General features: G+C 38.4%; 1 protein-coding gene across 1 annotated transcript in view; it reads right to left on the bottom strand.

The window, feature by feature from the left end:
* TMEM161B (transmembrane protein 161B) overlaps positions 1–14,676 on the bottom strand; it is a 43,559-nt gene extending 28,883 nt beyond the window's left edge. The window contains exons 1-2 of the mRNA XM_083355524.1: positions 14,530–14,676; positions 1,809–1,912 (exon numbers count right to left, since the gene is read on the bottom strand). Coding sequence (XP_083211650.1) covers positions 1,809–1,912; positions 14,530–14,532 — 107 coding nt within the window. The 5' untranslated portion in view covers positions 14,533–14,676. The remainder of the gene's footprint in view (positions 1–1,808; positions 1,913–14,529) is intronic.
* Positions 14,677–24,798: the final 10,122 nt, after the last annotated feature.

Raw genomic sequence — 24,798 nt, 5'->3', positions numbered from 1 at the left:
AGGGGCCGGTGCTCATCTCCGTTTCAAAGCCGAAGAGCCAGCGCTTGTCCGAGGACGTCTCCGTGGTCATGTGGCCGGCATGACTAGACGCCAAAGGCGCACGGAACGCTGTTACCTTCCCACCGTAGTGGTCCCTATTTTTCTACTTGCATTTTTACGTGCTTTCGAACTGCTAGGTTGGCAGAAGCTGGGACGAGTAACAGGCGCTCAATCTGTTACACGGCACTCGGGATTCGACCCGCCAAACTGCCGACCTTCTGATCGACAAGCTCAGCGTCCTAACCCACTGAGCCACCGCGTCCCTTAGTTATGCAATACAGAACCGTATTCTTCATTTGTGATTATCTTACATATGATGTTGACATGTGAAACGAAAACAGAAACAGAGAGAGCAGGAGGAAAAGGACAGCAAAGGGCAGCAGGAGTAGGAAGTGACAGAGTGAAGGGCAGCCAAAAGAGCAGAGATAGGGATAGGTAGGAAGGGGAGTTGAAGCAAAGGACAATGCAGCAGGATAAGAGAAGCATAGTCCTTGCCTAACACCCACAACCAAAACTACTGGAACTGGTGATGTAATAACCACTGCTTTGTGATGGAAATTCCACCAGTTAATTATCTACAGATAATTCTGTAGATAAATTATGACAAACTCAATAGTCCACGGCCAGCTGTTCAATATCCCACAGGAATCTCCAGAGGACCAATAAGGAGACTGCTGTTTTAAGACTTAGCAAGGCCAAAGCTACCCTATCTACTTACTTTGTCCTTCCACCTGTCCTCTCTAGTGAGGTATTTGAACAAATTTCTACAGTGGCAAGCAGCTGCCAATTATGAGTGCTAGACTCCCTTTTATTTGTCATGCAGCCATCTGGCTTACACAGTCCTTCCACACATCTCAGAATCATCCATCAATTAAGCTCTTGATGAAGACAGAGAAGAAGATTTAGGTTGAGTAGATAAATCATCAGTTATTAGTAAATCCAACCAAAAGAACACCTGGCTGCATACATTGTGCAGTGACTGTTGTAACTATATATAGAATTGTGGGGTCCTTGATACTTAATTATTTAATCAGGAAATTGGGCTTATTTCTTATTTTCTAATTTTTAGAGTAATCCCTTCTGAAATTTAAATGCATTTAAAAAAACCAAATAATATCTAACTAGAGAATTAATCTTCTGAAGATCACCAGTTATTCTAGTTTTTTAGCAAGAATATCACAAAAGGTAGAATATTTCAAATGGAAATTCACAAGTAATTCTAAAGGATTTAGGGAGCCTGGGGATAGCCCAAATGTGTTTCTTAATTGTTTTTAGCAAGTAATTTATTAAGTAATTTGTCACAAGTACTATAACTGTCACTAATGACTATTGTCTTTAAGTAAGCCATCCTCTTGTTTTAAATTTCAAATCTGCTTTTCCTCTTACAGGAGGCATATTTTAATTATTGAGACAATTATGCAGAAAATATATGGTCATATTATTAAGCAAGGTGAGATAGAAGTGTCTATCCATGGATAGCATATGTAATAGAACAATATATAGCACTTATTTCTCAAGAAGATGCTAAGCTACAGCATAATGCACATTTTTACATAAGACTGGAAAAGATTTAACATGATTATTTTTAGAATCAACATATCCAAGCGCATTATAATTATAATCAATTTCCAGACAAACTTGGTACACAATGGAATAAGCCAGCAAAATATCCAATGGCATCTTACAGATGCAGCAAATTTACTACAGCATCAGCTTTCATGGACAAGAACCCACTTTATCAGATGTTTAATTCTGGTTTCTTATCTTACCTTCCACTGCAAAGAAGCCACCGGGCAAGAGAGTAGTGAGGTATGATCTTCTGTATAATGCTAGTCATCACCATGGTAACCACCAGCTGCACACCTATCACCCCCTGTAGAAGAATAAACCAATGCATGTTAACATGAACAAACTTTATTTCACAGCTACTCTAAAACCAACCAACCAAGAGCCTTGGTGGAGCAGTGGGCTGATGCCTCCTTAAGTAACACCAGCTGCCTGCAATTAGTGCAGGTTCGAGTCCCACCAGGCTCAGGGTTGACTCAGCCTTCCATCCTTCCAAGGTAGGTAAAATGAGGACCCAGATTGTTGGGGGCAATTAAGCTGACTTTGTAATAATGCCGCTTGGGGGGTGTATGAAAGCCCTAATAAGCAGGCATATACATAGAATGAAGGCTACTGCTAAGCTTGTAAGCCGCCCTGAGTCTTCGGAGAAGGGCGGGATATAAATGGAATTAAAATAAATAAATAAATAGCATCATTTTCTTATAACTGAATTATTATTAGTTCTAATTATTATTAGCTTTAAGCTAAAGCAATGACATTTTAAAATGTGGCTTTATAACAGCTCTCTTGGCTCTGACACTTCCCAAATACGTTGGACAACAAACCTTATAATCTATTACATCTGTAAAGTACCAAATTGAGTACATTTTTAAACAAAAGGATAAAATCAACAATGCATTCAATAACTGTACTTTCCATTAATTCTCAAATTCATGCTTATTCCACTTGAAAAACTTTCTTTGTATAACCAATGAGACAATAGTGAAACATACATTATTTTATGAATGAATGAACCTTTATTATCAAAGTACAACCATGCATACATTTTTTTTAATCCCATTTATATCCCGCACTCCTCCAAAGACTCAGGGCGGCTTACAATCTAAAGCACAAATCAATGTGCTTAGCAATAGCCTTCATTCTATGTATATGCCTGCTTATTAGGGCTTTCGGCCCCCCCAGCGGCATTATTACAAAGTCAGCTTATTGCCCCCAACAATCTGGGTCCTCATTTTACCTACCTCGGAAGGATGGAAGGCTGAGTCAACCTTGAGCCTGGTGGGACTCGAACCTGCACTAATTGCAGGCAGCTGGTGTTACTTAAGGAGGCATTAGCCCACTACTCCACCAAGTCTCTTCTTGAGATTGAGATTGGCTGAGCCTCCCTTCGTGCCCCCACCCTACCAGCTTACTGTGACACAAACCCTCCATCTTATTACACCATGTGAACTAATTGCACAACACACCAGCCTCGCAAGTCAATTATGCATAAAGTTTATAAAAATTATTTCCCATTCAAAAGCCTAACATTTTATTGGATAAAATGAAGTAGCATGTCTATAATTTTCTACTGTCATATGTGATATGCTGTAGTTATGGTTTTTGAAGTTGAAACGTGCATGGCCAGTTCCATCATAAAAATGAGAAATCTTTCTATCTAAGGGCTGTTGGAAAATGTATGTGACAGATAAAATGGCATATGAATTTGAAAACAAAAAAACAAATGCAAATGTTTCACATTAAATTTTTTAAACTTAGTGAACAAAATTAGAGTTAATATATAACCTTTTTAATCAGAAATCACAGACACAGATAATATTGCTTAGATGTTCCATAGATATCAGTGATTAAATTCATTCTTACTTTAAAATCTATTTCCCATTCCCTCTGCATCTTAATAGCTGGATCTTAAAGTAGCCTTCCAGTGCTTCATTTGGTTTATAAAACTACCAGTTCAGAGTAAGACAAAGAGATTCAAATACAGAGGTGCTAACTCAACCATTACAATAAGAACAAAAAAAATTAAAAGCAGTGAAATATAAATTTAAGCATAAGACTAAATAAATTGAAGTTCAGATGGCAGAAAACTGAAAGTCTAAGAACTGGGATACTAAAATCCAAATACCAAATATATCAAGTACAAATCTGTTAATACATACATACACATACATACACACACACACATATATATGACAAATTATATAAATTATGTAAATCATTCTATTTCAGTGCACATTAAGAAAAACAATTATGATTATTTAAAATTGCAAAACATCTGGTAGGTAACTCAAGCCATTCTCTAAGTCTGTTCCTTACTTCCAGCATTGCAAGGTGTCTCTTGTTATTCTTGTCAATATACAGTAACTTGTGCCTACTCTGTTTGCAAAGTACAGATAGTCCTCAGATTATATCCATTCATTCAGCAACCATTCAAAGTTACAATGGCACAGAACAAGAGGGACTCATGACTGATCCTCAAAGTTCTGGCTGTCACAGCATTCCCGACAATCATATGACTGTGATTTTCAATATTCCTGCTAGCTTCCCAAAAGTAAAGTTTATGGGCAAGCTAGCAGGAAATCAGAAGTGGCAGTTACATGAGGTCCTCACTTAATAACCCATATGGTCTCCCCTTAGTATCTTCAGATCAAAGCACTCTTTGTAAGAAATATTTTAGACTGAATACTGGTGACAGAACAGTACTGAATTCCCACTTCCTATTTTCTGTGCCAGTAGGATTCCACCCAACGATTTCCATTAAAAGTTAAGAAGAATGTGAGCATCTCTGGTACATGTTGCCACACACCACTTTTAGTTATCACAGTAATATATGAAACTGGGATAGATCAGAAGCACACTTTAACATGGAATCAAAAACTGGAGAAGAGCCTAATGCTGGGAAAGATTGAGGGCAATAGAACAAGGGGACGACAGAGAATGAGGTGGCTGGATGGAGTCACTGAAGCAGTAGGCGTGAGCTTAAATGGACTCCAGAAGATGGTAGAGGACAGGAAGGCCTGGAGGAACGTTGTCCATAGGGTCACGTTGAGTCGGACACGACTTCGCAGCTAACAACAACAACAAAGTACATTGAAATTGCTGTAAATGGTTTTGATATTAAAATGTATCTAAAGACTGTAAATGCTTCCCTTCCCTGACAGTTAAAATATATACATAAATTTGTCATTCTGAAAGATATGTTTTTTCCTTGGGTCAGGATTCCAAGCTTCCTTAGGTCTCTCCTTCTACCCATATCTCTCAAATCTGTCTTTCCTCATTTTCCTTTTTCCCCCTGAAATCTGCTCTGCTCTGCTTTGAGGGACAAGTCTCATACCCAATTATCACAATAATACTATCCATTTAAAAATGTTCTCACAATACATATAGAGTTGTAATTAAAAATAACGTTTTCTAATATACTTCACGTTACGAAGGCAGAGTAATATGTTAGTGTAATTGCTTTTCAATTGTTTACCCACAGGACAAAATAGAAGTTTAGCTGCAAAATACCTCTTATTCCTATTTTCCTTTTCTAAGCCTATTTCATGCAATCAAACTGTTTCTATCATATCCTGTAAGATCAATATCTGACCACCATGTACCTATCACTAGACTGTACAAATGACTAAGTCAGTGCCTCCTGAGTTCAAAAGAAGCCAGAGTCCTATCTATACTATATTATTTATGGGAAACATACAATGCTATTAAAAAGGGAATATCATTAATGATAAAATACCTCTTCCTGACCCTGGTTAAGAATTCTAGATATGATCTGCCTTGTACGGAAGTGTTAAACCAGGAGAATTTTACCCTTCAACGGACTCAAACAAAATCACAATTCAAGTTAGTCAGTGATTATCTATTTTAAAAAAAAGAAATCTTAATGGAAACTTAAAGTGACAAAAGTATTATGGTATAGTGGAAGATTTTGTAGGCTATAGCCTGTTAATCAGACGTAGGAGGCATTCTTTTGAGCTTCAATTACATATATGCCCAAGGTTGGGGTGAAATAATAAGCAGTGATCAAGATGAATTTAAATGTATAAAGAATATCCAGTGATAATTTAATATTGACTATTTATAAAACAGATGAGTGAATTATCGTGTTTCCCCCCAAATAAGACCCGGTCTTATGTGGGGGGGTTTCCTCCAAAAGAGGCACCAGGTCTTATTTTCAGGGGGTGACTGTTTTACTCACCTCACAGCAGCGGCAGCGACAGCCCCACCCAGCCAGCTCACACTTTTTCTGCTGCAGCTTCATTCTGCAACTGAGAATGGAGCTCTGGCCTGCATTTTGCAGAAAACCACAGATTGAAGCTGCTCCTTTGGCCGCAGAAGTGGGCTGGCGAGGCAAGTGTCAATCCATGGGAGGCCTGGCTGCAATTGTAAGTTCCACTCCCCCACCCCAGATTGATTTTTAGCCATGCGCCTCACCTCACTTATTTTTAGGATAGGACTTATATTAGGCCCACCCCCAAAAGTCAAGCAAGGGCTTATTTTCGGAGTTGGTCTTACTTTTGGGCAAACACCGTAACAGACATTTCTGCATTGGTTAGCTATGTAACGTATACAGTATATAAGCTGAATTTCTTGATGAATTCTAGTTCAGCTATTTACCACTATAATTAATTTTTGAATGTCATATACTGGGAAGTTAAAAGTTAACATTGTTTTTTATAATTTTAATTTCTGATGTTACATTTATATCCTTTTCTTTTTAATAGTTTTATCTCTCACCTTATAAAATATTACACTTGAAAATCAGCTAACAAAAGAGCTAACATTAATAGTGCCATCAGACAGTGTAACTTTCTTCATTTCTATGGTTTTTCAAAGAGCAGTGCCTTGGTTCACACATCATGTCTAAGTGAAACAATTAGATATTAGTTGTAGATATTAACTCAGCCATGATATTTTATGATTCAGCAACTACAATGGATTGTGTGTAAGTTAAAAACAAAAGAATATTCACATTTTTATTTACAACCTAAAGCTTATGATAGGGAAATGGCCTTGGCAGTTTGAGTTGTATATTATGAATCATATTAATACGGCCGTGTAAACCCTAAAATAAACTTGACAAATGTTAAGCACCCTTAGCTATTCAAGTTTCCTGTCCCTGTATACACTGGGGTACTGTGTTGGTAATACAAATCTATTCTTATCTCATCATCAAACTATGGTAAGAAAAGTTCATTTTTGCCCTGTATAGCTTGTAGCAAAAATAAGTATTGTCTGTTGTCATAGTATGTGAAGCATAACACTTATTCATATTCATATTTTATTTCCTTCTATTTTTCCTAATTAGGTAATCAGAAAAATTAACAGAATCTGGAGTTTTCTTCAAAATAATAAAACATATAATGATACTGCAACACAAGCTTCACTTTTTATATATACTTGCAGTATTGTAATGCTACAATACATACATTTTGCTAATAGTCAGAGAGGCTACGTAGGGAAATCTACTTGCTGACCCTTCTCCCACAGAGAATTGGCCAGCCTATAAAGCAATTGGCATTACAGGCAACTTTTCTTCCACTACTTCTCTCTCAGATCTTTGAAAAACCAGGGACCACTCTGACCAAAAGGGAAAGGCTACTTGATAGTGGCCAGTCAAGTGGCCAGGTGCACCCATAAAATTACTGGGATAACTTTCAAGGCCCCAACATAAACCATCAAGGTCCATAAGATGTCCATGCATGTGTCACCTTAATCATCCCATTTTCTCTGGGGGATCCCAAAAGGTAATGAATCTCACCAGGACCAAGAAATGATCTGACCATAGCAAAGGGTTTGTGGAACTGCCCTTTGTATCTAGATATCTGATTTGAGAGAGACAATGTCTAACATGTGCCTGCCTTCATGTATTAGGTCCCAAGATTAGTTAGAACAACTTATGGTCACTATGAATGCTGTGGAGTCCTGCTGAATACCATTTTTTATCTCTATGGCCCAATGTAACAAGCAACACATAAACTATCTAAGCAGCACAGTCCTCAGTCACAGGTAATATGTTATTATAGATAAAGACCTCCACCTATCCAAGCTATGGCACTGGGGCCACTGAAGGATCAGAAACCGAGATGGACATATTTTATTGAGAATTGTTATACAGATACCTCTCGACTTACAACTACAATTGAGTCCAAAATTTCTGCTGCTAAGCAAGATAGTTCTTAAGGGAGTTTTGTCCCATTTTTATGACTTTTCTTGCTACAGTTGTTAAGTGAATCCCTGCAATTAAGTTAGTAACATGGTTAAGTGAATCTGGCTTCCCCATTGGCTTTGCTGTCAGAAAGTCACAAAAGGTGATCATATGACTCCAGAACACTGCAACCATCATAAATACATGCCAGTTACCAAGCACTCAAATTTTGATCATGGAGATGCTGCAATGGTCATAGATATGAAAAACGGTCATGTCACTTTTTTCCATGTTGTTGTAACACTGAACAGTCACTAAACGAATGGTAGTAAGTGAAAGACTACCTGTATTTAGAAATAACAATACATTTTAAACACTACTTACAAATCCAAAACATTATTTTCAAAAATAATAAAGTGGTTAACAAGGAAGTGAAGGCAGAATCTAGAATATTAGTTTTTTTTTTTAAAAATTGATGTCACATAGTTTAATCTTTGAAATTGACAGCATTCCGACAAGTCCTCTGATAAATATATTAGTACACAAATTGTTGATGTAAGAGAACAACTTTAAAATTATGAGTCCCAAAACTTGTGAAGGTTTGTTTTGTTGTTAGTTTTGGAAATGCATTCAGAATTGATCTTATAACCACTCCAAATATTTCAAACCCTAGGAAAATATTTACTCAGTTCGAAAATAATGGGTGTGCTTTAAATTAATTGCAGCTTCTGAACTATCTTCAAAACTACCATTATCAGACTACCTCTGTGCTATCAAGTGACCTATAGATAGCTCTCAACTTACAACCAGTTGCTTAGCTCGGACATTTGGCAACTGGGCCACATTTATGGCCGTTTGCAGCGTCCCATGGCCATGTGATCATGTTTTACCACAGTTTTGTTGAAAACCAGCATTTACTTCCAGTTTTCAGAACAATCACGCCTACAAGTAACTATTGCTTTGCTTAACGATTATTGCATTCACTTTATGATCACCATGTTTGCCTAATGACCACAAAATAGGGTGTAAAATTGGGTTGATCACATGACTAGCCCAGTTTATGACCATCATGACTTATCACCGTGATGGACAAGCTCCATTACAGTTGTTAAGTTGAAGACCACTGAAAATCTACAAATCTAACCATTTCAGGGAGAATACACTCCTCTCAAAAACATACTGAATTTTCCCTTCCTATGCAAACTTCAGCCAATTAATAAACTCAAATTATGGCTCCCAAGTCTTTTCATTCAAATGATTCTACGTTACTATGCTCAGTGGTGATGCTGTGAAAAGATTGAGGAGAATCAATAGAATTATATTAATTCTTGATAAGGGAGATCATTATACTGAGCAAGTCTAGATCTGAATCCAACTGAAATTGCCCTACAAAATCTATTTCATCAAAGAAATTCTCAAGCTGCTTACCCACTGTGTTAAGATTATCTTAGCTAGTCTATCTAAAAGGAAAATTGATTTTTTTTCCATTGAAATAACTCAGCTTTAAAAGAGATCCACTGAGTTACGGCAGTGGACATAAATTAGTAATTGTTGTTTCTCTTAATCATAACTTTCAAGGGAATGGGGAGACATTTATTTATTTATTTTATATGCCAATATGCCATTAATAAGGCAACTTTTAAATTCAGAGTTGTCTTCCTCTTTGATAAATAAAATTTGCAACTCGTCAATAATTCTTATAATAGTCTACAGAGATTTTTTTAAATAGTGATAATTTTCAAGGTAGCAAAAAATACCCCACTCTCATAAGATGTATTAAGGAGTTGTAATTAACTGTTATATATCAAAAATTATTACAACAGTGGTCTGTTAACTTTCTCAAGGAAGATTGTACACATCATTAGATTTAACTAAAAATTATCCCCTGAAACCTGACCAAAGATACTCTAGCTATCCACTGGAATGTTTCAATTAGAGAATCTTAAGCTATATCAAATATGAGCAATATAATATTCAAATCACTTTTGATGGATTTATACCCCACCTTTCATTCAAGAAATCAAAGCATAGTAGATATATTTCCTTAGCACACACACACTTTAAAGTAGGAATGAGAATCACCCAGCAAGCTTCCATGGTTTAAGGAAGTACTTGTTCTGTGGTTTTCCCAGTGCTAGTCCAAAACTCTTACTATACAAACAGGAATGTGATAGCAAATAAACCATTTCACTGTTTCATAAAGAGGATTATGTAGGATCATGAAGCAGACAGCTATCACATAAAGTTCCGACTTAACTACACAACAGTAAAAGTTGAAGATTTTTCAATTTACGCTGTATATGATATTGATGTATATTTTTTTTGCTTTTTGATATTCTTCTAATTTAAATATTTGTATAATAAAAAGCACTCCTTGCTGCTATTAATCTCTATTTCGAATGAGGAAAGAATATTCTTTATAATGCCTTCGTGAGACATTTGAAATATTGCATCCAGTTTTGGTCACCATAATATAAAAAAGATGTTGAAATTCTAGAAAGAGTGCAGAGAAGACCATCAAGGATTAGGGGACTGGAGGCTAAACACATTAAGAACGATTGCAGATTTTGATATGTCTAGTTTAATGAAAAGAAGGACAAGGCGTGACATGATAACAGTGTTACAATATCTAAGGGGCTGATACAAAGAAGAGGGGGTCAAGCTACACTCCAAACACCCGGGGGCAGAACAAGAAACAATGGATGAAAACTAATGGAAAGAACCAATCTAGAAATAAGGAGAAATTTCCTTAAAGTTAGAAAAAAATAATCAGTGGAACAGCTTGCCTTCAGAAATTATGGGTATTCCATCACTGGAGGGTTTTTTTTGGACAACTGAAATGGTATAGACTCCTGCTTGAGCAGGGGATTGGTCTAGAACAGGGATCCCCAAACCCCAGTCTGTGGACCAGTACCGGTCCATGGCATGCCAGCAACCGGTCTGCACAAACAAGCAAAGCCCCATCCGTGAGATGCAGGCAGCACACAAAACCATGTACCCTCTGGTCCGCGGAAAAACCTCTCTCCACGGAACTGGTTCCTGGTGCCCAATAGTTGGGGACCTCTGGTCTAGAAGACTTCCAAGGTCTCTTCCAAATCTGTTATTCATTCTATTGAACTTATTTTGTAAAAACAGTTGTGAATCAATGATTTATCAATAAACTGTACTCTTTTTCAAAGCTTTTACCATTAAATAAATCTGTTAATCATACTTTTTTGAGAAAAACCATCATCAGACGTAGTACAAAAAGAAAGGGAAAATAACACAGTTGTATCATTAAACTTCTTACAGGAAATAATTGTACTTTTTCAAGGACATGAAAACTGATTACATATTTTTGTGTGCATATTAACCTAAGCAACTATTTATGTTAGATAATAAGAAACAACAATTTTAAAGCAATATCTATAAGTCAACAGTAAGGGACCATATCATGCCAGGTACCTTGTCTAGGTTGATGGATCAGGTTAAATATGAAGGGCATGAAATAAGATTAGGAGGGGGGAAAGGAAAAGGGGGAGGAAGGGAGAGAGCCAGTGAACATATTTGGCCAACATATATAAACCACGAAACGTGACTGTAAATCAGTTTCTGTAGACATTTACCTTTTTTATTGTATGAAGAAAAAGATCCTTGGGTCAAGAGAAGCTGTTTTTGCGATTTAATATCAGTAGCAATATATTCTAAAGGGCCAGAAAAACTAAAAGAATTCTACTATATGCAACAAGTCCTTAGACATATCAATATATTTTTGAAAACAGAACTTTATTTCTAGTTCACAAAATTTATATTATACAGTATAGACCAGACATGCCAAACTCGCGACATCGCATGACGTCGCGCAACATATCGGAGATTTTCCCCCATTGCCAGCAATGGGGTAGGCGTGGTTTCCTGATGATGTGTCCAGCCCTTATTTGATACAGAGCTTGTGCTTCTACTCAAGCAACAGCTGTTTTAATACTAGTTTCTTTTGTGTCAGGCAGTATGGTCAAAGGTTATCCACCCTTACCCAACAATATGCTTAGCATGGCCCTTTAATCTTCCCATCTAATTTTAATATTTTGAATTTGGAAATTGTGTTTGAGGCTTAGTTTCCATAATGTTGGGAGTATACATTATAAAAATAAAATACATGACACAAGAAAATTAAGTCATATACATATATATGTGTGTGTGTGTGTAAATATTTTTGGAGGTTTTCGCGGGTGTTTGTATGTAGATCTTTGGTCATTCGGGGTTTTCCCCACATAGAATTGGAGGTATCAGGGCAACGTTTCGACGAAATCTCATCCGTCATCCTCAGGCTGGTGACTTCACCTTCGTTCTTCTGGGAGAAGTATGTGATAGTGGCTGTTTTTTCTTCTTTTTTAAAGGGGGTGTGTTCTGTGGGTGACGGCTTGGCTGTGTTCTGATGGGGTGGAGGTGTGCTCTGATTGGGTGGGGGGCTTAGCTGTTCACTCAAAACACATCCCCACCCAATCAGAACACAGCCCCCATTCAAAACACACTCCCACCCAATCAGAACACAGCTAAGCCCCCACACTTCTCCCAGAAGAATGAAGCTGAAGTCACCAGACTGAGGATGACAGATGAGATTTCGTCAAAACGTTGCCCTGATACCTCCAATTCTACGTGGGGGAAAAACCCGAATGACCAAAGATCTACATACATACATACATATATATACACACATACATACACACACACACACACACACACACACACACATATATATGACAATTATTCCCAAACATCACTGTCAATGCAACTTCATAAGTTAATATAGCTATCAAATGCAAATACATGACCATTTGCAAAGATTCTGTATTAAAATGAGAAAACTATTTAGCTTTTCATGATATCTAAAATTTAACATAATGGGAACGTTTTTTCTTCTGCAGAGGTAGGCAGAATTAAAACTAGACTAAAATCAAGATTTTGGTAGATTACAGATGTCTCATTAGAGTTGGCTTTTGCTTTTTTGAGGGATGGGGTTAGGTTCAATTCAGTGTTTATTCCTGGCAATTGCTTGGACCAGCCCCTTGCCAAGGATCTTAGGAAGTGGTTTACCATTGCTTATTTCCTAGGACTGAGAGAGACTGCCTGGCTCAAGATTACCCAACTGGATTTGTGTCTAAGGCAAGACAAGAACTCAGTGTCTCAGTTTTAGCTTGATGCTTGAACCACTACACCAAACTAATGTTTGAGAGTTGGCTTAGTTAGGAGAAAAACAAATAAACATTCATAAGACTGAACTTTACTAAGTTAGTTCTTCAATTAACATCAAATACTTCTCTGATCAACAAAGATTTCCTCCTTATGTAAGGTTAAAATAGCATGGAATGTTGCTGTGCATAGGGCCTGGTTAGCTGAGGGGAACTCTCCTAGTACCTGCCCAGCCTATATGGCAGGGCTGACACACTCTGGGTTCCTTTGATTTATAAATGTCATCTACTGAGACTCCAGAACTGTGCGTTCACTGTAGTAACCCATGCCCTATCCAATGAAGTTTCCTTCTCCCTGAAATCCTGATGGTGGTGTTTCAAAGAGTTGACCACATCTTTGTTAAAACCTCTTTGGATTATGGAGGTTTCATTCTCTTTTGTTCCTATCCCGCTGTTACTGTTTTATTCCTTTACTTTTCTCTATTATTGTATTAATTTTTCTTATTTTCAATATTTTTGTGAGGTAGCCAGGGTCATTGGAAGTTGGATGGCATAGCAACTTAAAATACTAATCATAGTAGCGCTTGGCCATGTGGGCAATTGTGTAAATAAAAATTCATGTTTTCATTAATGTCCGCAGAATGTCAGTATATAGCCTTTTATGTTCTTTAACCTTTTGTATGGTTTAACTTTCATTATGGCAAATGGATTATATTGACTAATCAATACTGAACAAGCAAATGACTGAATTATCTTCTTCGAAAAAAAGAATAACCAGCAGTAATATTTAGAGTATTAAACAAAAAAGTTTGTCTTCTCATATTTGTTTTAACTAGTTAAACTGTGTTGCTGAACATTCAGATCTGAATTATTTACATCAAAACTATTACTGATTAAATGAATCATTCAAAATTCCTTATAGAGTAATAACACCTGCTAATCATTAATCACTGGATTCCTTTTTGCTGTTTACAAGTATAAACACGCCACAGCCTACTTACCAAGGCCAATCATATTATTAACAGAGAAAAACACGGATAAGATTCCTTAAGAGATGGAAGAAAGGCAAGCAACAAACACGGAAGCCTGTTCAGCTGGGCTTTTTCCTCCCTACGAAGTAAATTATAACATCACCAGCTGCCCTATGGGAAGGAGGACCATAAGCTTGTTTTATATAATACATATTGCATTTTTATTTTACAACCGCTTGTACTGCTTGTAAAGTATGCTGCCGTGAAAAGTAGGATGCAAATGTTTGTGATCAATAACATATAAACCAGGGGTCTTCAAACTTGGCCCTTTTATGACTTGTGGACTTCAACTCCCAGAATTCCTCAGCCAGCAAAGCTGGCTGAGGAATTCTGGGAGTTGAAGTCCACAAGTCATAAAAGGGCCAAGTTTGAAGACCCCTGATATAAACCATCAACATTAGAGTCCCCACTGTTTACAAATATTTCAGAAATACCTTGCAACCGAAAGAGTCCTATACCCCTAATGTGAACAAACCGAGAATTCTGTAAGCATTTATCCTCTTTTTTAACCGAGCACAGAACTAGATGAAGCCAATCCAAACTCCCTCTCTTCCTTCTGCTTCCCCTCCAAACTCACCATGCTGTCCCAACGGCCGCCGCCTCCACCACCGCCGCCTCCTCCTCACGTGCGCTCCCCACACCCAGCTCATAAATCCTCAAAGCGGGATCTTGCCGGTGCTCAAGAGCCTATTTATTCCCTAGCCAGCGCCGGTTTCTACTGCCCGGCTCACGCCTTTCGAGCCTGCAAAGGTCACGTCAGGACCCAGCTCCACTTAGGACCCCGCGTAGGTTGTCCCCGAATCCGCCTGAATAGAAAAGAGACTCGTCTCTCCGCCGCAGGCCCGAACGGTTTGCTTCAGCCCAGCGCGGGAGAGAGGAACTTGCCTCACAGACAATTCCCAAGAGAAAAAGCGAAAGAAATTCGTCCCTCAAGACGCATTCCCCAGCCTTGCTTTTAACAGGCGCAGCTTGGAACCTTCGCGGCTTTTTTGGAAGTTAAAAGCGCGAACGGCTACACAACGATGGGGGGGGTTGTCACGTGACATTGGAGGTCATTAAAGTCACTCTTTGTAGCCGACCGGGGGGGGGAAACACACAAACTGGGTGAAATGAGGACGCGTTGCGCTGAGGTTTCGCTGCGCGTACGTTAGAGCAGCGTTTCCCAACCTTAGGAACTTGAAGATGCGTGGACTTCAACTCCCAGAATTCCCCAGCCAGCATAGCTGGCTGGGGAATTCTGGGAGTTGAAGTCCACGCATCTTCAAGTTCCTAAGGTTGGGAAACGCTGCGTTAGAGCACCGTTCATCGGTCACAGACAGCAGACTAATGGGTAGCTGTAAAAAAAAACCAAACACGTAAAAACAATAATGGGCATGACAGAAACGCAATACGGAGATGTCAGAACCCACGAAAACGACGACAGGTCGGTGGTGAGTGGCTTTCAAAGCCCGCGGGCGCATAAGCTTTTATTTGAACCAAGCCCCGTCTTAACGTAAAGCGGCGTGAACCCGGAAGTTTTGGCTGGCGTGTCTCGTGGGAGCGCGAGGGAGGCGTGCTAAGGCGTCCAGGAGTCTCGCGCGAGTTGCCGTGTCGGAGGACGGTTCGTTACGGGGCGCGGAGAGCCCGTCTTCTCCGCTCGTTCAAGAGTCGTCGTTATTAAGGACTGTTAGGGTTAGGGGCCTTCTGTGGAGGAGGGAAGAAGACGGGTGGCCCTTTTGATCCGAGAAAGGAAAAAACAGGAGTCTGCGGTGGTGTTATTAGGAATATGCTGACGAAGTAGGTTTTGCTGTACAGGTAGTCCTTGACTTAAGTTTAAGTTTATTATATTTGTATACCGCCCTTCTCCCGAAGGACTCAGGGCGGTGAACAGGGCATATATAAAAATACAAATTACAAAAATTAAAAAGAGAATTAAATACGAGCCCGAACTAAAAACAGTAGAAAAATGTAAAAAATCCCCAATAAAAACCCCAACGCATCCCCCATCAGGCCAAGCCGGCTTGTTCAAATAAATGCGTTTTCAGATCGCGTCGGAAGGAGCAAAGGTCGGCCGCCATCCGGAGCTCAACCGGCAGCTGATTCCATAAAGCCAGGGCACCCACAGAGAAGGCCCTCCCCCTGGGGGCCACCAGCCGACATTCTCTGACCGGTGGCACCCTGAGAAGGCCCTCTCTGTGGGAACGCACTTACCACACTTTCATTTATTATTTTATTTATTTATTATTTTATTAATTCGGTTTATATACCGCCCTACTCCCAAAGGACTCGGGGCGGTTTACAAGGCAAAATTTAAAAACAATACAATATAAAATTAAAACTAAATTAAATTACGTCTAGCCGCAAAAAATTACAATTTAATCACAATTTAAAAACATTAAACCCCTCCGTCCAGGCCGGCTAACTCAAAGAGCCAGGTTTTTAGGTCCTGGCAAAATGAACGAAGGTCGGGGGGCAGTCCGGAGTTCCATTGGCAGTTGATTCCATAGGGCAGGCGCGCCCACAGAGAACGCCCTCCCCCTGGGGATCGCCCGTCGGCAATCCTTGACCGGGGGTACCTGAGGTGGCTGGATGGAGTCACTGAAGCAGTAGGCGTGAGCCTAGATGGACTCCAGAAGATGGTAGACGACAGGAAAGCCTGGAGGAACATTGTCCATAGGGTCGCGATGGGTCGGACACAACTTCGCAACTAACAACAACAACCCTGAGGAGGCCCTCCCTGTGGGAGCGCACAGGACGATGGGAAATTGACGCTGGCAGCAGGTGCTCCCTCAGATAATCCGGGCCCATGCCATTTAGGGCTTTATAGGTCATCACCAGCACCTTGAATCTCAAGCGACTGCTTGAAGTTACATCACTGAAATAAGTAACTAAAGACCATTTTCCACATTTGCGGCTATTGCAGCATCTCCATGGTCATGTGATCAAAATTTGGATACCTGGCAACTGGTTCATACTCATGGCGCTTGCGGTAATCCAGGGTCAACCTTTTGACAAAGTCAATGGGGAAGCTAGATTCACTTAACAACTGTGTTAAAATTAACAGCTATAGTGATTCACTTAACAATTGTGGCAAGAAAGGTCATAAAAAACTCAACTGTCTCACTTATCAACATAAATTTTAGACTCAATTGTGGTTGTATGTCAAGAACTACCTATATTTGAGCTATCATACATTGCCTGATGTGTAATAATTTTTACATTTGCTTCTTATTAATCTTACTAATCAAACATAGTGCAGTTTAGCCACAGGGTGGAATTTATCAGTAAATAATAGATTTTATATATTTAATTTTTACCCACTGAAGATTTATTTATTTTTGGGACTTATATGCCGCCCTATCTCCCGAAGGACTCAGGGTGGCTAGCAACAATAAAATACAGCAATACAAAAGTTAAAAAGAATTAACAGCCCCAATAAAATAAATTAAAATTGAAATTAAAAATTAAAAAAACATTTTAAAATCCCTGTCATCAGTTCAGGTCAGCCTGATGGAAAAGGAATGTTTTAAGGCCGCGGCGAAAGGACCAGAGATCCGGGGCCATCCGGAGCTCAAGGGGAAGTTGGTTCCACAGGGCTGACGCTCCCACAGAGAAGGCCCTCCCCCTGGGGGTTGCCAGCCAACATTGTCTAGCCGACAGCACCCTGAGGAGGCCCTCTCTATGTGAGCGTACAGGGCGATGGGAGGTCGTTCCCGGCAGCAGACGGTCCTGCAAATATCCCGGGCCTAAGCCATGTAGGGCTTTAAAGGTAAGTACCAGCACCTTAAATCTCACCCGGAGGACAACTGGTAACCAATGCAGCTCACGCAGGAGGGGTGTAATATGGGAGTATCGGGATGATCCCATCACTACCACGCGGCCGAATTCTGCACCAGCTGGAGCCTCCAGGTGGTCTTCAAGGGCAGCCCCATGTAGAAGAGCTTAACATTTCTGAATCCAACCATAAATAAAGCTAATTTGCCTTCTGATCATTTTGCTGACAGTTTCTTCTCTGATCTTTTGAACATAACTCAAGATTGGAATTACGGTACAAAATTAACTTATGGGATGAAGCCAGTTTTGGGGGTTCACATTGTTGCCTCCAGATTCAGAAATCCTGTGTTTGGTGTAGAGCTGATAGGAACTTGATTCATGAATTTGAGAGGGGCTTTTTGCTTTGTCTGAATTACTTGAGGATTTGTACTTTTGGGTGAGCAAAGAAGTTTCTTTGCAAAGGTAAAAGATTTCAACATTCAATCAGAATAGAACAGATCTGGAAGGGAGCTTGGAGTTCTTCTAGTCCAGCCCCCTGCTCAAGCAGGAGTCCCTATAACATTTCAGATGAGTGGCTGTCCAATCTCTTCTTAAAAACCTTGAGGGATGATGTACCCACAACGTCTGAAGGAAAGCTGTTCCACTGGTTAATTATTCTCACTGTTAGGAAGTTTCTCCTTAATTCCAGGTTGTTTCTCTCCTTGATTAGTTTCCATCTGTTGTTTCTTGTCTTGCCTTCTGGTGCTTTGGAAAATAAATTGACCCCCTCTTCCTTGTGGCAGCCTCTCAAATACTGGAATACTGCTATCATGTCCCCCCTAGTCCTTCTTTTCTCTAGACTGGCCATTCCCAAATCCATTCTTCATATGTTTTAGTCTCCAGACCTTTAATCATCTTAGTTGCTCTTCTTTGCACTTTTTCCAAAGTCTCAACATCTTTCTGTAATGTGCCCAAAACTGGATGCAGTATTCCAGATTTGGCCTTATGAAGGCTTTATAAAGTGGTACTAAATACTTCACATGATTTTGATTCTATGCCTCTGTATACAACCAAGGATTGTATTAGCTTTTTTGGCTGCTACTGCACACTGTTGACTCATGTTTAAGTAATTGTCCACCTAGGACTCCAAGGTTCCTCTCCCAGTTACTGTTTTTGAGCCAGGTTTCACCTAAACTGTACTTGTACCTTTGGTTTTTCCTGCTCACGTGTAAAACCCTGCTTTTCTCCACATTAAACATCATTTTGTTAGGTAGGGCCCATTGTTCAAGTCTGACAAGATCTTTTTGGATTCTGAGCTTGTCTTCTGGGGTGTTGGCTACTCCTGTCAGTTTGATGTCTTCTGGAAATTTGATGAGATCCCCTTCTATTCCCTCATTTAAGTCATTTATGAAGATATTGAAAAGTACTGGGCTTAAGACAGCCTTGTGGTACCTCACTGCTTACTTCCCTCCTTGTAGATGTAGTACCATTAAGGACTATTCATTGAATATGGTTTGTCAGCCAGTTACAAATCCATCTGGTGGTGATGCCATCTATCCCACATTTTTATATCTTACCACGAAGTAAGTTGTGTACTTTGTCAAATGCCTTGCTGAAGTCTAAATATACTGTGTCCACAGCATTCCACTGGTCTACTAATTTAGTCACTTTCTCAAAGAATGAGATAAGATTGGTGTGGCATGATCTGTTTTTAACTCACACATGCTGGCTATTAATTATAACTTTATTTGGTTTTTTATTATTTTTTCCAGGATCTTCCCATGTATTGATGTCAGGCTGATTGGTCTGTAGTTTCCTGGATCTGTTTTTTTTCTCTCGCTTTTTTTGAAAATGGGAACCACATCCGCTCTTTTCCAATCTGCAGGTAGTTCCCCAGTGCTCCAAGATTTTTTAAAGATATGATACAATGGTTCTGAGATAACTTCTGTCAGCTCTTTCAGAACCCTGGGATGTCCCTTTACCTTTGATGTTCCTTAAGTTGAATCAAAAGTAAAACTCAGGTAAAAACACTGAGTATCTGTGCTCTACATATCAGGCACAGCATTTATATAGAGAGAATAGATATATGCAGCTGATTTAAGTTTTCAGTGGCATTTAACAGAACTATTACTTTTTGAATAAACTGATTTTAAAAACAATCTAATATTTTTGTTTATTTTGGCATAGACCCAGTTAAGTTGCTTTCTAAATATCATCTCATCTGTTTAGTTCTATGTAATACTATCCATGGAAGATAGAAAAATCTGTAAACCACTTAGACAGGGCTGTAAAGCACTGTGAAGCGGAATATAAGTTCTATTGCTATTGCTAAAATTAAAAATGGACATAAAACCATTGTGGAAATAACCACACCTATGTTTGGAATGGGTGGCTCAGTGGCTCAGCCGTGAAGATATGCATGGAGTCGGAAAATATGAAAGGGGACAAATACTTTTTTTCCAGAATTGTGAGACCTATATGCTTTTGAATGGTTCTCAAACATATACTGCATCATTGGTGAGCAGTAACATGTAATTTAAAAACAACTTTTTCTTTGTTCTCTTGCTTTTGCCCCTTCTATGTTTGTATTTTCTGTTTCTTCTTCCCTTGGTTTGGATGCTCCTGTTGCTATCTCTTCCTGTTTTTTTGCTTCTCTCTCGGCGTGAAATTCCAGATTTTCCCCTTTCAAAAAAGCTTTGTATCTCTTGTGAGATATTGTGAGGCCTATATGCTTTTGAAATAGTTATAGATTTGTCTTATGAACAAATAACTAGATGCTTTTACAGAAAAATACCTGATTTCACTTTTAATAATTTGCTAGTACAATATACTGAAATTAGTCATCTAGGAAGGAATATAATTGCACATAAAAGAGCCACAGAATTTGACTAATAATAATAATAATGTTGGAAGGGACCTTGGAGGTCATCTAGTCCAACCCCCTGCTCAGGCAGGAAACCTTATACCATTTCAGACATATGGCTGTCCAGTCTCTTCTTAAAAACTTCCAGTATTGGAGCATTCACCACTTCTGGAGGTAGATTGTTCCACTGGTTAATTGTTCTAACTGTCAAGAAGTTTTTCCTTAGTTCTAGGTTACTTCTCTCCTTGACTAGTTTCCATCCGTTGCTTCTTGTCCTGCCTTCAGGTGCTTTGGAGAATAGCTTGACTCCCTCTTCTTTGTGGCAGCGCCTGAGATATTGGAACACTGCTATTATGTCATCCCTCGCCCTTCTCTTCATTAAACTAGACATACCAAATTCCAGCAACCGTTTCTTATATGTTTTAGCCTCCAGTCCCCTGATCATCTTTGTTGCTCTTCTCTGTACTTTTTCTAGAGTCTCAACATCTTTTTTACATCATGGTGACCAAAACTGGATGCAGTATTCCAAGTGTGGCCTTACCAAGGCATTGTAAAGTGCTATTAATACTGTACTTCATGTGATCTTGATTCTATATATATTTCATCAATGTATTTTCTGTGAAACAAGTTTTATCATCATGGGATTAGCCAGAATTCAACTGAAAAAATCTAATCTTTTTTTCTATTATTTAAGTTCAAATTTATTTCAAACTTTTTTGTGTGAAAATTTTTAGCTCGGTATAGTTGTTTCTAAGAAATATATCACTAGTTACAGATACTATGATATTTTTCCAGCAATAGATCCCAGTGAGTTCAGTGCAGATCAGCCAAAACATTTGGAGGTTTAGTGTATAAATTCAGTTGCAATTGCAATATAAATAAAATATGAAATCTTTAGTACATTGAACCCTTAGGACTACATTATAACACCTTGGTTTTTATGATAAAAAATATAGTCAGTGTTCTTTTCTCCTTGTTTGTCAGTATATACGGTATTTTGTAATCATTGTTTACTTTATGGAACTAGCAACGATGTTGCTCAGCTTTGTTATTGTATTGTACTGATTTTCATTATGCAATTCTTCATATTCAGTAAAGTACTTTTATCACTTTTAAAGATACTCATAGTGTACATCCCATGATGTAACACTATTGTCATTATAACTATCAGAATCTGACTAATTACAATATGTTTGTTGTAAACATGTATTTTCATTTGTGAGAAAATAAAGAATTATAGAAGATACCAAATGAAATGTGAATTATGTATTTTTTTTCATACCTGGAGATAAGGCAATTAAAATAATGATTTTGGTAAGCAAAACAAGTATAAACAGGAGCCTATGTACAAGAATTTCATTGCAAGTCCCAAAGGTCAAAAATCAAATCTGAAAATCAATCATTACTTCAAAGAAAATTAAAGCAATGAACAAATTAATTTCAATATGGTTTGAGAGTCACGAAAAAGCTAACATGACAGCAATATTCTTCAATAGCTCTACAAAAACGCCACAGATACAAACTGAGTAGTAAGTAGAAACTTATAGGCTATATTGCCAGGAATGTATTGTTTTGTTCCCCTGGTCTGCAAAAACTTCAAACGATTTTACCCCTTATGCATATAACCTGTATTCTTCTTTATGTGAGCCCTGTATTTCATTTTTGTAATCGTCTTTGTTATATTCAGATGTATGCATAAAAAGCTTTGAATCAGAATGAGGAAGGGCAGACGCTAGGATGAGTATCAGTTATAAATATATTACTTTTCCATCTCAGTCTTTAAAGTGAAACTAGCTCCTTAATTAAAGCACCAGATTTCAGGGGTCATTCAAACATAAAGTCTCAGTTTTTTTACTTTTACCTGTACTGGCCTCTGATTCCACAATAATGCTGGAGTACCTGCACATATGCATAATGTATTATATTTTCCAAAACCCTTTTGAAAATACCCAGGTGGAATCCCTTTATGTTTTTGCTGCCTTGGAAACATGTATTTGCCACTTCCAGCAGAGGACACAATTGCTATCTAATAACAGAGTTAAATAAAACGAAGTGGTAAACCAACCTGTGAATTATGAAGCTCTTTTACTGATGGGAGTTGTGCAGTGTCCCATAGATGCTCATTATGTATTGTTTATACCTAATAGTAAAAATCTGTCATTGCTTCAATAGCATTATCTGAAAGTAATGTTGTGTGATCATAGAATAAAACTGTTGAGGATTTTTGTTGTTTGTACTTATTATTGTCTTATTGTTTTTGAGAGCCATATTTAAATGATAGTTTGCTCTGGTTGAAATAGAAGAAACCTTGAAGATTTCTTGATGCATGCTGATAATGGGAAGACAAGGTTGTTAATTCTGAAAGAAAAATCAAGCCTGCTGCAAATTTGTTGACTTCAGCAATTTACATCAGTGATGAAATGGCTTAGGTTTTCATGCAGGATGTTTATTTAGAATGTGAGGTTAATATAAAAAAAAGTATTCTGCACTTTGAACTATGTCCTGATGTTCCTTAAAGGTAAAGGTTCCCCCGCACATGCGTGCTAGTCGTTTCTGACTAGGGGCCGGTGCTCATGTCCATTTCAAAGCCGAAGAGCCAGCGTTTGTCTGAGGACATCTCCGTGGTCATGTGGCCGGCATGACTGGACGCCACAGGCACACGGAATGCTGTTACCTTCCCACCGTAGTGGTCCCTATTTTTCTACTTGCATTTTTTACATGCTTTCGAACTGCTAGGTTGGCAGAAGCTGGGACGAGTAACAGGCGCTCACTCTGTTATGCGGCACTCGGGATTTGACCCGCTAAACTGCTGACCTTCTGATCGACAGGCTCAGCGTCCTAACCCACTGAGCCACCGCGTCCCTTTACCTTTGATGTTCCTTAAGTTGAATCAAAAGTAAAACTTAGGTAAAAACACTGAGTATCTGTGCTCTACATATCAGGCACAGCATTTATATAGAGAGAATAGATATATGCAGCTGATTTAAGTTTTCAGTGGCATTTAACAGAACTATTACTTTTTGAATAAACTGATTTTAAAAACAATCTAATATTTTTGTTTATTTTGGCATAGACCCAGTTAAGTTGCTTTCATCTCATCTGTTTAGTTCTATGTAATACTATACATGGAAGATAGAAAAAAATGAATTATGGAATATTCCCATGAATTAGGACTCCAGAAAAGATCTATTAAATAATATATGCATAAGAGAATGAAAATAATTTTAAAATTTAACATATAGAATACACAAAACTAGTGGTTAATTGAAGATAGCGTAATATATTATTTGAGGATGAAGTTAATACCACCCATCTAGTTTTTCAGCCTTAGGTTCATTGGCCCTCTTAAATGAGGAAAACTTTGAATAAAAAGATAATGAAGTCGATTGTTTGAACAAAGATTTGCAAACAACTAGGACTTTAAGAAAATTAGATGAAATGTGCAATACAGTAATGACTGATGTATTAGGGAGAAAAAAGTTTTTAATGGCAAATTACTATTATACTGATGATTACAATTCTGGAGGTAACTCAGTAGGTAGAGAGGTGAATAGAGATCTCATAGGTTTTAAGTACTTTTCTAAACTGGCTGATAGGTTAGGCTACCTGCAGGAATGTATAATATTAACAATGATTGTGTAATCCATTGGGATTCCAATGGGGTCACTGAATTGGCACTTGCAATTAAGTATGCTTTTAAAGTGGCACATCTGCACATAGCAAAATGTGTGATTTCTTATTCTGCAATTGTTACTTCACATAGATCTTCCTTGAATACAAGTCATCTGGCAGCACAACACTCCTTTACAGGTATTAAATATATATTAAACCCAACTTTTCAGAACCATAAACCATAGCTCGGGCTAAGACCACAGGGATATGTGACTGGGATTTTCTGGTGGTGGTAGTAGTGGTTTAAGCTATCATTTTAATTTAATGAGCTTTGAGTTGAAACCTCAAATTGGAAGAGTGGCATGGCAAACCTATTACCATTTATTAAGCCCTGTTGGCTTACATTACTCAACACATAAATACTATAGAAGGGCTATGTAGAAATGTAGATTGAAAAGACAGTTCATGGACATTTAAATGGGCAAGTAGGATTATCAGAAATACCTTAAGCTTTCCTATGCTGCACTGTACTGTACATCGTTTCTTTAAGATATTTCGTAATAGGTGCTAACAGGTGCTACTTGGCCTTACTGCTGATGCCCATTGTTAGCAGAACAAGCGTGTGGCCTAAAGTTTAAC

This window comes from Vipera ursinii (assembly GCF_947247035.1).
Source record: "Vipera ursinii genome assembly, chromosome: 2".
Lineage (NCBI taxonomy): Eukaryota > Metazoa > Chordata > Lepidosauria > Squamata > Viperidae > Vipera > Vipera ursinii.
Note: the sequence above shows the minus strand (reverse complement) of the source record. Positions and strands in the feature narration are given on the sequence as shown.